Below are 16,208 nucleotides of genomic sequence, written 5' to 3' on the forward strand. Positions count from 1 at the left end.
AGGCCTATGTCCCAAACTTTTATCTCAGGGTTCTGGTATCTTTGCACAGGTGCTCTAACCGGGCCACTTTACCGGGCGGTCCAGGTGAGCAGCGCTCCACGCTCGGTCCCAGAGCTGTTGGAACTACATTTCCCAGAGGACGCTGCGCCGGGGGCCTTCGGCGATTAGCCAATTAAAGCTCAGGAGGAGGGCACTTCCCTGCAAGAGCATAGCGTAGGGGCAGGACTTCCGGCATTCTCCTCGTGGCGGTCGTTTTGTAGGTGCTTGGGGTATGTTCGCTCGGTCTCAGGTTCCACAGCGGCGAGTTGAGACCGAGAAGGTCAGAGAGGAGACGCTGTCCGCGCCAGGCCTGGGGTAGGGTCCACTGTGCCCGCGTTCCCCCTCCTCCGTTCACAGTCCGATGGCGGCGGCGGCGCTGAGGAACCCGCCTCAGGTAAACGCTCGTTCTCCGGCCCTCACCGCCCTCACTCCACAAGACACTAAAGCCTCGAGTGCGGGGCGCCGGCTCACGTGCCTGCAGCCCAGACCCCGGTATTCAGGACGGTGAGGCGGCCGTGGGTGGGGCCCTGTTTCTGACAGACGGTGTGATGGCGCGTTGCAGAGGGTCACAGGCGGAGGGACCGGCAGGTGCAAAGGCTTGGAGGTCGGATTGAGCCGGGAGGATTCGGGAACTCCGAGATCTGCCTTGTGTGTTCAGGGAACAGAGAAGGTGAGGCAGAGTCGCGCTTGAAATGCCACGCTGCCATTTTCAGGAGGCCGGGAGCATTGACAGTTGTTAATAGAAAAGGACTCTCCTGATTTAGGCTTTCAGAAGTTTTCCAAAAGCTGTTCAGAGTGTTAGACTGGTTGCCTCGGGTATAGGTACCAGAATGTGCAAGTGCTTGCAAGGGAGACTGAGCTAGTTCAAGGGAATCTCAAGTCTCCTTTGTTTCTCATGGGAACAGAGAGCAAGGGGGCAGGAGTCAGGTCTGGAATGGCGCTCTGAGAAGTTGAGTGCCTATTCTGCAGGTGATGGGAACAATGGGAGGTTTGGAGCGGAGGAGGGAGGTGATCTGACCCAGCTTTTATCAGGCTCCCTGTGACTGCAGAATGGAGAACCGAATGGGGCGGGGGGTGAGGAATGTGGTAGGAAAACCAGGGAAGACGCTACTGTTACAGTCCAGGAGAGTCTTGATGATGTGGACCAGTGTGGTGACCTTGGAGGTGGTAGACATGGTTAGATTCTGAATTCAGTTTTTTCATTAGATCTGCTCAGATTTTCTGATTTTGTGAGAGTAGAAGTCAGGGATGGCTGTAAGGTTTTGGGATGTAGCAGCCAGAGGGATGGAAGCTCCATCAGTTGGGATCTGGAATTTGGTAGTAGGATTAATTTTCTTTTTCTTTTTTCTTTCTTTTTTTTTTTTTGACTGCATTGGGTCTTCGTTGCTGTGCCTGGGTTTTCTCTAGTTGTGGCAAGTGGGAGGCTACTCTTCGTTGCGGTGTGCAGGCTTCTCATCGTGCTGGTTTCTCTTGTTGCAGGGCATGGGCTCTAGGGACACGGGCTTCAGTAGTTGCAGGTCGTGGGCCCTAGAGTGCGCGGGCTCAGTAGTTGTGGTGCACAGGTTTTGTTGCTCCGTGGCAAGTGGGATTTTCCCAGACCAGGGATCGAACCCCTATCCCCTGCATTGACAGGCGGATTCTTAAGCACTGCACCACCAGGGAAGCCCCAGGATTAATTTTCAGTCGATATTAGAGGCTTTGTTTTGGCCATGTTAAGTGTATGAGATGTTTCAGAGAACGAATCAGTAGAGGTATTAAGTGGGCAGCTGGACACACAGGTCTAGGTCTCTGGGGAGGGTTTCAGGACAGACACCTGAAGAAGGTGGTGGATAGTATGTGGACAAGGGTGGAGCTGTGTGTCTTGGCTTAGATGGCTAGAACAGAATACTTTTTATTTCTCACAGTTCTAGAAGCTGGGAATCCAAAATCAAAGTATTGGCAGGTTGGATTCCTGGTGGGGGACTCTGTTCCCGTCTTGCAGATGGTTCCCTTCTCCCTGTATCCTCACGTAGACTTTTCTTGGTACAAGGAGGTGGACAGAGCAAGAGATGCCTGTCTTCCTCTTATAAGGGTTCCTTCTTACAACCTAATCTAAACCTGATTACTTCCCAAAGGCCATGCCTCCAACTACCCTTTGGGGTTAAGGCTTCAACATAACAAATTTTGGGGGGACACATACATTCAGTCCATAACACTGTGGGTCACATTTAGTGGTGATAATTTTGGTTATGATAGTGTTAATAATAGCCCAGGAAGGGGAGAGTGGGGTCTGAGGGCTGGGCCTTGTCCTTGGGCACAAAGGTGGAGGATGATAGACATCACAAACATAGGTGAAGGAGATAAGTGGTCGTGGGAACAGTGTGGGAAAGAGGATGAGCTACTAGGTGATTTAGATTTCTGAGGGATGAGTGCACATGAGACAGAAATGGCGGCAAAGGAGCAGTTGAGGCAAGATTGACAGTGAGGCCAGGTCTACTGCTTATTCACTGCTCTATGGGCTCACCAGGGTTTTGCTGTGACCTTCTGTTTCTGGGGGGTTTTAGTCAGGTTGGTGGATTAGTTTAAGTGGCACAAGTGGTCATCTGGGAGAGTCACTGGACCTGGGGTGGAAAATGTCTGGGACTCTGTTTTGAATGATGGTTAGGAAAGGAGAGGAAGTCTGTGATGGGAGAGCACATCAAGTGTAGCTCATGTGGAAGAGGGACATGACTGTATGAGATGCACAAGTGGTTCTGGGTGGCTGAGGTTGAAGCAAGGAGCAGAGTCAGGCAGGACTGCCAATGGCAGTGGGGACCAGTGGAGGTCTGGGTATTTGGATCCTGCTTGAATTTGCTGAGCACTCTCTATATGCCACATGTTCCATGACACGTAGGAAGGAGAGGCAGATGCCTGTGTTGCAGGGCAGGAAAGAGGTGGTGACTGAGAGAGACGTTGTACAAAGAGTGATGTGGAAAGGGAGTATGAGCTGATGGCCTGAAGGCCCTGGCACTGAGGACATAAGGTTAAAATGTGAACCCACACCCTTGGTTATGTCTGGGAGGCATGATCTGGGACATCCTAGGAGAATTGCCTCATAAGAGGGAGTCCTTCCCTGTGTGCCAGGCCCAGAGCATAGATATCATCTGTCTGTCCACCTGCCTGGTGCTGTGGGTGGACAGGGTAATCAAAGGGACCATGAGAAGAGTGTTCACATCGATGACACCAGGGCCTGGTATCTCCTCGGAGATGAGGAAGTGGCAGGAGACGGTGAGCAGGGTATGAGTGGGTAGGTGGATGAACTTGGGGTCCTGTGAGAGAAGCTGATCATGGAACAAACTGTCCCCATCATGGCAGGCCTGTGTGACCTTTGAGGACGTGGCCATTTACTTCTCCCAGGAGGAGTGGGGGCTCCTTGATGAGGCACAGAGGTTCCTGTACCATGATGTGATGCTGGAGAACTTTGAACTTACAACATCCCTGGGTAAGGCCTTCATATTCCTCCCAGTGTCCTCAACTGTCCTCTGTCTTTCCCCCATCCAAGAGGCAGCTCTCTCCATTCCATGGCTAGACCATTGTCTCTGTTAACTTCCCCACTTACCTGGCATATGTGCTGTGGATGTCAGTGCTGAGCTGTGTACACTGCCCCGAGCACTGTACTCCTCAAGCAGCCCCAACGTCTGATACCCCGAGGAATGCAGGGAAGTGTCTGGGAGTCAGTCTGGCAGTCAGCCTAATAGAGCTCACATTTCTTGTCCTCTCCTTGGCAAGTTGACTGTGTCCAGATCTATGGTACCTTGTGCCCCAGATTCTTTCCCTTTCCTCTTTTTTTTGAGATATAATTGGCATAGGACATATTAGTTTCAGGTGTATTACATAATGATTTGGTATTTGTATATATTGCAAAATGCTCACAATAGTAAGTCTAGTTAGCATCTATCACCATATAGAGTTACACATTTTTTTTCCTTGTGATGAGAACTTTTAATTTTAAGACTTCCTTGTGACTGCCTATATCAGGATTGCAGGTATTGTCATTGTCACTATTTATGTATAAGCTTTTCTTGAAAGTCCCTGTTTTGGGATTTTGTTGTAATAGTCTTTCCTTTCCTGGGGTCTGCTGTTTCCTGAGTTGCTCTGAGTCAGTACTGACCACTCACATGTCCTGTCTTTCCCTAAGGACTTGTTTCGTTCCAGTCTCATGTAGTTACAGAACTGGGGGTGTGTGGGGAGAGCCCTGATTGCTTTACAGGCTGAACATGGCAAGTTGGTCTCAGAGGAGACCTGGTCCTGGTGAGTGGCAACTGAAGGGGGGGCGAGGGGAGGGCATGAAAATGAGGCTGTGTTTAATCATACCGGGAACCTACCCTGTGTCCACCAGTGTTTTGGTGCAAGTGCCACTTGATGCAAATTATTTCTACACTTTCTTCTGCATACTTGACCCTTTACTGATTTGTCATTTCCAGTTTCTGACTCTCCCCACCTTTCAGACCTGTATGCATCATGTCCCTCTCCACTGCACCATCTGTAGTTTCTCCCACAGTGACTTACACTTATCCAGATACCTTGGAGATGTGGGTTCAGTTCCAGACCACTGTAATACAGTGAGTCACGTGAATTTTTTTGTTTCCCAGTGCATATAGAAGTTATATTTATATTATACTTTAGTGTATTAAGTGCAGTAGAATTATGCCTAAAAATCAATATACTTACCTTAATTTGAAAGTACTTTTTTGCTAAAAAATCCTAACCATTGTCTGAACGTTCAGTGAGTCATAGTAGTAACATCAAAGATCACAGATCACCATAACAAATATAATAATAATGGAAAAGTTTGAAAGATTGTGAGAATTATCAGAATGTGACACAGAGATACAAAGTGAGCAAATTCTGTCGGGAAAATGGCACTGATAGACTTGCTGGATGTAAGGTTGCCACAAACCTTCAATTTGTAAAGAAAAAAACCAGAATGCAGTATCTGCAAAGGGCAATACAGCAAAGTGCCATGATAATGACATATGCCTGTAAAGTGTTGTGAGGTGTGCACACATTCTTAAATAGTCCTTGAACACCAGCTACTCAGTTCCAATTGTATTTCCCTGGGCCTGGACACAGTCATCCTTCTGCATAGTATGGACATGTTCCCAGCTGACAAGATCTAGCTGAAGGCTGTTGGCAGAGGAGGGAGTAAATGATCCTGCCTCTCCTCCCTGTGTTACACCCTGTATTTGTGCCCTTTGTCCTGGAAAGTTACCCCCCTTCTGTGAACTTTAGAGGCCCAGTACTGCAGAGCAGCCCTCCCTTCAAATTAGTGCCTCATCCTGAAAACATTCCCATGGATTCATTAGCACTTTATTAGCATTCCTCTGCTTTCAGATTGTCAGTGTGGAGCAGAGGATGAGGAGATCCCTTCTGAGCAGAGTGTTTCTGGAGGAGAGCCACAGGTCAGGACTTCTCAGTTAGTTCCATCAAACCAGAAGACTCGTCCCTGTGAGAAGTGTGTCTCAGTCTTGAAAGACATTTTGCAGCTGACTGAGCTCCAGGCAGCATATCTTGGGCAGAAACCATACTTTGGTGGGGGGTCCAGCAGCTTCTGGTTGAATGCAAGCCTTCACCAGTATCAGGAGCATGGCAATGGAGAGAAAAACCTTAAAATGGATGTGGACAGGTCCTCGATTGTGACGAGCTGCAGACTCCATGTGTCAGGGAAGCCCTTCCCCTGTGGGGAAGATGGAAAAAACTTCCTAGCTACTTTGGGCCTTCATCAACACCAGGCCACTCCCAACAGTGAGAAGCCACACAGCAGCATTGAGTCTGGGGAGGCCTTAAACAATGGAAAAAGTCATAACAAGTGGATTGAATGCAGGGAAGTTTTTGGCAACACTCATATACTTCACCACCAGAGAGTCTGCGCTGGAGAAGGTCTTGATGAGTGTAGCAAATGCAAATACAGATTTGTTCAGCACCAGCAAACTCACGTTGGAGAAAGGCCTTATGAGTGCAGTGAATGTGGGAAATTCTTTAGCCGTAAAACCCACCTCATTCGACACTGGAGGGTTCACACAGGAGCAAAGCCTTATGAGTGCAGTGAATGTGGGAGGCCTTTTAGCCAGAAATCTGACCTCATTCAACACCAAAGAGTTCACACTGGAGAAAAGCCTTATGAGTGCAGTGAATGTGGGAAATCTTTTATCCAGAAATCCATCCTCATTAAACACCAGAGAGTTCACACTAATGAAAGGCCTTATAAATGTGATCAATGTGGAAAATCGTTTAGCCAAAGTTCTGGCCTCCTTCGACACAAGACAGCTCACACTAGAGCAAGGCCTTATGAGTGCAGTGAATGTGGGAAAGCCTTTAACTGTAAAACCCACCTCGTTCGACACTGGAGAGCTCACACTGGAGTTAGGCCTTATGAGTGCAGTGAATGCGGAAAATCTTTTAGTGAGAAATCTGTCCTCATTCAACACCAAAGAGTTCACACTGGAGAAAAACCTTATGAGTGCAGTGGATGTGGGAAAGCCTTTAGCCAGAAATCTGTCCTCATTCAACACCAGAGAGTTCACACAGGAGAAAGGCCTTATGAGTGCAGTGAATGTGGGAAATCCTTTAGCCGCAAAACCCACCTCATTCGACACTGGACGGTGCACACTGGAGCAAGACCTTTTGATTGCAGTGAATGTGGGAGATCCTTTACTCAGAGCTCTGGTCTCCTTCGACACAGGAGAGCTCATGTGCAGTGAGTGTAGGAAATCCTTTACCTGCAAATTTAACGTCGGTCAACACCAAAGAGTTCACACTGGAAAAAGTCTTGCACATGCAATGAATGTGCTTTTTTCTTACTTAGCATCATTGTGTTGGAGGAAAGCCTCTGTGAGGAACCATCTGCATGAATTGAATCTCACGTTGGGATATCCACAGACTAGGAATTGATTCACCGTAAATTTCACGGTTGTGTTGGAAGCATGTGTAACCTGCCCAAGGTCACTGCCAGTTTCTGTGGCAGAAACTATCTCACCTCTAGCATCTGGCAGGCCCTCACAGTTGGCATCAGTCACAAGCCTAGTATGCTCAGAGCAACTGACCTTTGTGCTGTCTTGTTGGAGGAAATCGTGAGTATCCTGAGCCCTTATGGAGTCTTCATTCCCTTTTCTCTGACAAGTTAGGGCATGGACCTGACCTGTGTTGGCCCTGAGAACACTATCTGAGTTCTGCTGGCAGCTTGCAGAGAAGAACTAGCTTTTTCAGGGACACAGTTGGTCTTGGGTAGTTGTGATGAATATTTCCAGCTTCCAAGTCACCCAACCAGAAATTGCCTGTTGCACGTTGCTCTGGTTTGTGTAATAGTAAAGACTTTTTGTTTAAGCACCTTAATTTTGGAAATGCTCTTCACTGTGTGGAATAGTTTGAAAGCACAATAGGACCATCAAACTGAGGGGTAAATGACTTTTGTGGAGATCCGAACTTTGGGTGCCTCAGAGGACATGGTATGATGGCCAAATATAGGGCTTTCATTTTGGCCTAGTTTGCATTGCTGCCAAGGCCTCCTAGGAAAGAATACTTTGTTATAATTTTTTGCCTGGATACAAGAGTTCTGTGCATTCTAGTGCTTCTGGAGACAACATGGATTCTTTTTTTTCTTGCCCACAGGGGATAACACACAATGGCCAGCACTACTGAGGGAAATCTTAACCCCAGTTCTCCTCCAAAGCAACAATATATACCCTGATACCTGGAATTCCATAGGCTAGTGTCTATAGTTGTAAGGCTGCAGGGGCAGGGAAGACCGCAATTGGTACAGAAACACTGGTTACTAGGGAGTGGAGGAGACTGCAGCAAGCTACGTGGAATGTACCACTTCTAAAGGTACATCCACAAATGTTCTACTGACAATGACTGCAGGATGAGTGTGTCCAGAAATCTCAGGACCTCCAGGTATGTTTATGTTGTGAGGTCATTGGCAGACAAAATAAGGGTTTTGGGGAATTCCTCTAGGCTTTCTGAGCTGTTGACCTCAAGGCCATTGCTATACAGGCAATAGAAGAAGGATGGTGAGATACTGTGGTCCAGGCATGTGGTTTTTGTGACCCAGCCAGCAGTCCTCTTGACTCAGCTAGAAATGGCCTTCACTGTTTGCCAGTATTTCCTGTCCCTGAGGAGAGGCTGCCCCTCAAGGCATGAGGAATGAGATAGTGGAGTAATTTTCTGAAGAGTGGGATATTTAGATTTTTATTATGAACCACTTTTTAAACCTGCATGATGGTATAATGGGCGTAGAAATGTTGTACATATATAAAGTGTACAATTTGATAAGTTTTCACATGTATACACTTGTGAAGCCATTATTATTATCATGATAATGAGCTATCTGTCACCAGCATATTTTCCTCATGCCCTTTTCTAGTCTCCTTGCTCTCCCTGGCCATACAGACAACCATTTATTCACATTCCTTTACAATAGATTGCATTTTCTAGAATGTTATGATTGATCATAAAGTGTTTACTTTTTTTTTTCTGGCTTCATTGATGCTACATAATTACTTTGAGAATAATTCATTGTACTGACATGAACATTCTTATTTCTAAGAATGCTTAGAAATGGAAGCTTTCTCTTCCATGTATAATTGACTATGTTCATACATTCGTCTGTTTATGGGTATTTCAGTTATTTCCAGTGTTTAGCTTTTATAAATAAAAGCTGATATGAACATTAGTTTACAATTACTTATATGGATATGTTTCATTTTTCTTGTATTAATAACTCAGTGCAGTACCTCAGTCATGGGGTAGGTGAATAGTATAACTTTTTAAGAAATTGCCAAACTGTAATCTAAAATGTTTGTGTTTTTTTGCATTCCCACCAGCAGTGTGTGAGACTTCCAATTCCTTCACACCATTGTCAATACCTGGTAAGGTTACTTTTTAATTTTACCCTTTTAAAATAAGTGTGTAGAGGTAATCCACTGGTTTTAATTGCATTTCCCTAAGGATTTACAACGTTTAGCATTATTTCATGTGTTTGCTGTATATCTTCTTTAGTAAGATGTCTATTCTTTTCTTTGTCCTATTTTCTATTTTGTGAATTTGGCTATTTGCTTTTTAGTTACAATAAGACAAACAACAAAGACATGTTGGTATTTTACTTATTCTTCAATGATGTGAGTGACTTCTTTGCTGCATGGAATCATTGTTGAATACTGGAAGGATATTTTGTTATTTTTTACTTTTTTTTTTTTTTGATGGAATGCACAGTGTATGGACACCTATACCAAACATTTAAGTTTCATCAGCATTATTAACATATTCTCCATCACTTTTCTAAGTGTAGACATTCAATATACTGCATTCAGTAATACTATAAATCAAGCCTTAGTTTGTAGTGTTTGCCAGTTTCTTTGGTATAAATACCATGAACAATTTCAAACTACCAACCTGATGTCACTGAATAGAGTTGGGAAGAGTTGGCAGTATCACACCATTCTAAACAGAGAAATGATTAGACAGTGATGATGTTTCAATATTTGTAACTTAAAAGAGTTTAATTGATATATAATTGACTTATGTATATATTAAAAATGTCAATTTTGATGGTTTGATGCATAAAATTTCCTTAAGCCCTTTTTAAATTTGTGCTTTTCAACTTATAAGATTTCTGATACAGGATATAGTCTACTGTTTGTAATTGCTATTTTCAAATATATATAAAAGTAGAAAAGACTGTCATGGATTCCCAATCTTCTGTCATTATTTTTAGTCATTTGCATTTCATCTCTCATGCACATTAGTGGGTTCTTTTACTTAAAATCCAGAGATTGTGTCGTTTAATGCATAGTTTCTTGAGAATGCTTTTCTAAAATGTAAGAGTATTTCCATAATGACAATAACTTTCTCACACAAAATAAAAATATTTTCAAATGTGATAAATATTTATCAGTGCTGAATTTTATCAATTTTCTCAAAAATATATTTGTTTTTTAAGGCAGACTACAGACGTATCTTGTTTTATTGTGCTTCACAGATACTGTATTTGTTTTTAATAAATTGAAGGTTAGTGGCAACCCTGCACTGAGCAAATCTATCAGCACCATTTTTCAAACAGCATTTCCTCATTTTGTATCTTTGTGTCACATGTAATTCTCACAAGTTTTCAAACTTTTTCATTATTATTATACTTCTTATGAGATCTGTGATTAGTTATCTTTGATGTTACTTTTTAAATTTTTTTGTCTGTGCCATGCAGCTTGTGACATCTTAGTTCTCTGGCCAGGCATTGAACCCGGGCCCTCAGCAGTGAAAGCACAGAGTACTAACCACTGGACTGCCAGAGAATTCCCAGTTGGTTTTTTTGTTACTTTGTTTTTTGCTTTTGTGATGTTACTATTGTAATTGTTTTGGAGCACCATGAGTTGTACGCCTGTAAGATGGTGAACTTAATTGATAAATGTGCGTTCTGACTGCTCCACTGATTGGCCATTACGTTGTCTTTCTCTCTCTCCTTGGCCTCCCTATTCCCTGATACACAACAATATTGAAATTAGGCCAACTAATAACCCTACAATAACCTCCAGTGTTCCAGTGAAAGGTTAGAATCACTTCATGTCTTTCACTTTAAATCAGAAGCTAGAAATGATTAAGCTTAATGAGGAAGGCATGTCAAAAGCTAAGAGCTTGTCTGTCGGGAGTGGGCCCAGAACAGTATTTATATACTTTTTTCAAACTTACATACATACATATATATATATATATATATATTTTTTTTTTTTCTGTATGTGGGCCTCTCACTGTTGTGGCCTCTCCTGTTGCAGAGCACAGGCTCCGAACGCGCAGGCTCAACGGCCATGGCTCACGGGCCCAGCCGCTCAGCGGCTTGTGGGATCTTCCTGGACCAGGGCACGAACCCGTATCCCCTGCATCAGCAGGCGGACTCTCAACAACAGCGCCACCAGGGAAGCCCCAAACTTATACTTTTGGCGTTGTTTGGGCCATGCACCTTTATAGCAATATGTGTATTTACTAGGAGAGTCAGGATCCAGCAAAAGGAACAGCAGAAGCCAATGTAGTTTGAGATTCTAATTTTGAGCTCCATCCAATTAGTGCTACTGGGGCAAAGCTTTAAGGTTTGGAAGCCACCAAGGAGGCAGGTAGTGCTGAGGGAAACCCCTCTGGCTACTCTATGAAAATAGAACACAAGTTTATATCCAGCAACGACCAGGAAATATTTCAGTCCAAACACTGTTATTTCATGAGGGATCCCTTTGGAGAAAAGAACTAAGCAGTTGGCTAGGACAAGGTGGTTGAGGATTTGGTCTCTGGGTGTGAGACTTCTTCCAGTGAGTGAAGTGAAAGTAAAAAAACAAAGAAGTGAGGAGTTTCCCAGGACCCCAACTTTCATCTGAGTGAGGAGGATAATCACCCAGTCCAGGTTAGTAGAAACCATCACATCAATAACTTAGGGATAATGTTTAATCGGAGTCAGAAGAATCAAATTGATGTTTGATGCCAGGACAGTAACTGCAGGGGTAGCATCCATGCAGGTGTGGAAAGGAGTCATCTGGACACTGATGCAGTCACCCAGAGGCAGAGCTCTCCCCCCGTCCCTGGGGCTCCAGGTATTCCTGCATGCTGGCAGGTTGTGTTCCTTTCTGGAGGCTTTGGGGAACCAGATTCTTGCTTGTTTGGGTTGTTGGCAGAGTTCAATTCTATGTGGTTGTAGGACTGAGGACTCTCAGTTCCCTAGATGCTCTCTGCTTATGTTGAGGGTATCTGGGAAGTCCCAGTTTCTTCAAAGAGGTTTTTGTGTGACTGACAGCTCTGACCTTTCCATCTTGCTGAGTCAGGACTAAGGTTGCTGGCTGTCAGACGTGTACTGTCCTTAGCTCCTACGGTTCCTCTCCCATCCTAGTACAAAGCTGTTATCTCAAAACCATCAAACGCCCTTATCATACCACCATATCTCTGACTCTGATGTCTGCAACTTTATCCCTGCAGCTGGGATAGTTTCTCCACTTTTTAAAATTAGTTAGTTAATTAATTAATTAATGTTTTTGATGGGTTTTGCTGGACGTTACAAGTACTTTTTTTTTAAATTAATTTTTATATTTGGCTGCATTAGGTCTTGCTGTGCACGGAATTTCTCTAGTTGCAGCGAGTGGGGGCTACTCTTCATTGTGGTGCTCGGGCTTCTTATTGCAGTGGCTTTTCTTGTTGCGGAGCATGAGCTCTAGGCACCCGGGCTCAGTAGTTGTGGCTCACAGGCTCTAGAGCACAGGCTCAGTAGTTATGACACATGCACTTAGTTGCTCCGCAGCATGTGGGATCCTCCTGGACCAGGGCTCGAACCTGTGTCCCCTGCATTGGCAGGCGGATTCTTAACCACTGCGTCACCAGGGAAGTCCTAGTTTCTCTACTTTTAAAGACTTATCTGTATTTTTTTTAAAGATTATTTTCTTTGTATTGTAGTAAAAAATACATAACATCAAATTTATCATCAACCATTTTTTAAATATATATGTAAATTTATTTATTTATTTTTGGCTGTGTTGGGTCTTCGTTTCTGTGCAAAGGCTTTCTCTAGTTGTGGCAAGGGGGGGCTACTCTTCGTTGTGGTTCATGGGCTTCTCATTGAGGTGGCTTGTCTTGTTGCGGAGCACAGGCTCTAGGTGTGTAGGCTTCAGCAGTTGTGGCTTGCAGGCTCAGTAGCTGTGGTGCACGGGCTTAGTGGCTTCATGGCGTGTGGGATCTTCCTGGTCCAGGGATCAAACCCGTGTCCCTTGCATTGGCAGGTGGATTCTTAACCACTGAGCAACTAGAGAAGTCCCCCAGCACCATTTTAAACAAAACTCCATTTTGTTTCACATTTCACACTTGGGATTAGAACAAAAACACTGACGGAAGAGACATGTTCCTATGAGACCTCAGTGCACATGAATTAAAGTGTTTCTTTTTGTCCTGTTAATCTGTCTAGTGTCACTTTTTTTTTTTTTTGACCACACTGCGGCATTCGGGATCTTAGTTCCTGGACCAGGGATCTAACCCATGCCCCTTGCAGTGGAAGCACAGAGTCTTAACCATTAGACGGCCAGGGAAGCCCCTTGTGTCAATTTTATTATTAGTCCAGCCACAGGAACTCAAGAGGGATAGAGGGGGAAATTTCCTCCTCCCTGACATAGCCTTGCCTCAGTCTCCCATAGTCACAGTACCCATTTCTTTCAGATATTCCATATTGGGCATAGATGTTTTGGCACAATAGAAATGGATTAAAATCAAGACTTTGATATTTACAAATTGGCTTGATAAATGTGACCCCATGTAAATCAAAACAAGACCTTCAAGGATTAAAACTTATGTGTAATAAAATGGTGATTATACCCCACTGCTTCTCCATTTACAGTCCAATTTTGCTTGTTCGTAAATCTGAAAAAAATGAGCACCACTTGATAGATTACTACAACCTTAATGCTATGGTCCTGTTCATCAATGTTCCATATCCAATACCCAGTAAAAGTTACTGATTCCGTTCAATCAATAACGGGTGAATATTTTTTGCTCTATAGATTTGGCTGACATATTCTGTTCAGTGCCTGTTTCAATAGCCTCTACTGCAGTTTGTTTCTACCTTAAGAGGGATACAGTACACCTTTTCCTGGCTACTCCAACATATTCGTCATTACAAATTTTACTTCCAAATTAAAATCAGCAGGCATTCCTGATAGTGCCCTCAGAAACTCTACCAGAGAGGATTTGGCAGTTTCTCCTTAAACCTGCTGGAGTCTGGACACATGATGGCTGTAAGTTGACCAAGGGCTTCTGATACAAGAAGCTGGCCTTCTCTGCCCATGCTGTCTGCCATTAAAACCACCAATGGGGTTTCCCTGGTGGTGCAGTGGTTGAGAGTCCGCCTGCCAATAAAGGGAACACGGGTTCGTGCCCCTGTCTGGGAAGATCCCACATGTCACGGAGCAGCTAGGCCCGTGAGCCATGGCCGCTGAGCCTGCGCGTCCGGAGGCTGTGCACTGCAATGGGAGAGGCCACAACAGTGAGAGGCCCGCATACTGCAAAAAAAAAAACAAGAAACACCGATGACTGTCTACCTCCTGTGTCTTCTGGAAATAGAGGCTCTCACAGACCCTGAGCCTGTGACTCTTTGTATTCAGCTGCCCACCATGCTTTGAGTCATGGAAACAACACAGTCCAAGCTCAGCACAGCTACTGAGTCCTCCGTAGATTAAAACAGCCTGGAAACAAACCTGGAACCTCTGGCATATTCCACCTGTAGGAGTGGTGGCATCCTCTGTCTTTAGTTACATGCCAGATTCCATGGTGCTGGAAGGTCACCTCCATTCAGGCCCCTTGTCTACATGGAGAGCCCCTTGGGATTAACTGAGTGAACTGCAGTGGAAGATGAACAGCACTGCCAACCATCAGACATGGTGGAGCTCAGTGAAATGTTGCTTCTTTCCATCCTTTAGCCAGGACATCCCTGATAAAGCACAGGACCCAAGGGACAGCACCCTTGGGCAAACTTCAGGCAAGAATCTTAGCATGGGATGACCTGGCTCACAATGGCCACATCTCCACATTTCTTATAAGCTGTTGGGTCATTACTTAAAAATTGTTCCCTTGGTAAAAATAGCAAGAACCTCTAGGAATCTCTTGTCTCACAGTTAAATCAAAATCACACGTCTCAACATGTATTAACGCCACAATATGAGGCCTTGCCAGGACATTCCTTTTTCATTCGGAGTTATAATTTAAACCTAAACTTCCTCCACAAATAAACCAAAAACCTGTCAAATGCAGCTGCACACCATTCTTGTGACTTGATTTTTCTGCTTCTGGTCTGAGTACTTTTATCAATTTTCAAGAAGCTCCAACCCTCCAAGGAAGCCATTGTTTCAACTAAACATGGCAAATGCTGAGGTCCACATCAACTCAAGCAGGTACCCTCTTAGAAGGGACAGTCCCATCCAACATCCCAGACAACATCATCCTCGCCCAGGAGCTCGTTGCTGGAGATGACATCACCTCAGATGATAACAGTTCAAATGACGTTGTCCCAACCCAAGACCTCAAAGTTGGAGTTGACTTCACCCCTTACACTAAAATCTTCACCCCGGCAATGCCCATGGACTGCCTCTCCTAAGGCACAAATTGGATGCAGGACATGTATTGCATTTCTTCCTTTCTTTTATTATTATTTTTAAAGGCATTTATTTATTGAGGCTGCGTTGGGTCTTCGTTGTTGCACACAGGCTTTCTCTAGTTTCAGAGAGCAGGGGCTACCCGTTGTTGCGGTGCGTGGGCTTCTGATTGCAGTGGTTTCTCGTTGTGGAGCACGGGTTCTAAGGCACGTGGGCTTCAGTAGTTGTGGCGCAGGGGCTCAGTTGCTCCACAGCATGTGGGATCTTCCCGGAGCAGGGCTCGAACCTGTATCCCCTGCGTTGGTTACGTGCATGTAAAGAACAATAAATAAAAGCTGTGAATCAAGTTTATTCAGTATCTTACTGAGAACTACCGCCCAGGAGACAGCCTCTCAGATAGCTCTGAGAAACTGTTCTGAAGAGAAAAGAAGGGAGGTCAGGGGACTTCCCTGGCAGCCCAGTGGTTAAGACTCTGCACTTCCAGTGCAGGAAGTGCGGGTTCCATCCCTGGTCAGGGAACTAAGATCCCACACGCCGCTAGTCACGAGGAATTTTAGTTAATGGTTTTGGTGTTTTTCTAAGAATGGGAAGATGCAAGAATCCAGATTCATAAAAAATTTCTCCTCAAAAAATGTAACTTTCTGAAAGCCTGTTCTGCCAGTTTTCCCAGAGCACAGAGTGCCTCATTCCTTACCTCTGCCCTGATCTATTTTCAGCGTGTGCTGGGGATCAGTGACTGCAGTGGCTAGTGACTCAATCCTTATAGATCCAGATGGCTAGTAGCATTCTTTAGTTGGCACTAACAATGTACATATTTTATGTCCAAATGACTTTATGGAATTGTTTGTCCATTTGTATCTGTAGACTCTTCATTGGAGTATAATTGCTTGACAATGGTGTGTTAGTTTCTGCTTTATAACAAAGTGAATCAGCTATACATATATCCCCACTATCTTCTCCCTCTTGCGTCTCCCTCCCATCCCCCCATCCCACCCCTCTAGGTGGTCACACAAAGCACAGAGCTGATCCCCCTGTGCTATGCGGCTGCTTCCC

At 44.7% G+C, this 16,208-nt stretch overlaps 1 protein-coding gene across 1 annotated transcript; it reads left to right on the forward strand.

Moving 5' to 3' along the window:
• The first annotated feature begins 6 nt into the window (after positions 1-6).
• On the forward strand, positions 7-6,935 carry LOC114903625 (zinc finger protein OZF-like). The gene is given in 4 exon segments (XM_029236596.1): positions 7-35; positions 348-433; positions 5,392-6,744; positions 6,747-6,935. Coding segments are annotated over 4 exon segments (1,563 nt in total). The 3' UTR covers positions 6,842-6,935.
• The last annotated feature ends 9,273 nt before the right edge of the window (positions 6,936-16,208 follow it).

Source organism: Monodon monoceros, unplaced genomic scaffold (genome assembly GCF_005190385.1).
Source record: "Monodon monoceros isolate NGI ecotype Baffin Bay Population unplaced genomic scaffold, NGI_Narwhal_1 Super_Scaffold_10, whole genome shotgun sequence".
Classification (NCBI taxonomy): Eukaryota; Metazoa; Chordata; class Mammalia; order Artiodactyla; family Monodontidae; genus Monodon; species Monodon monoceros.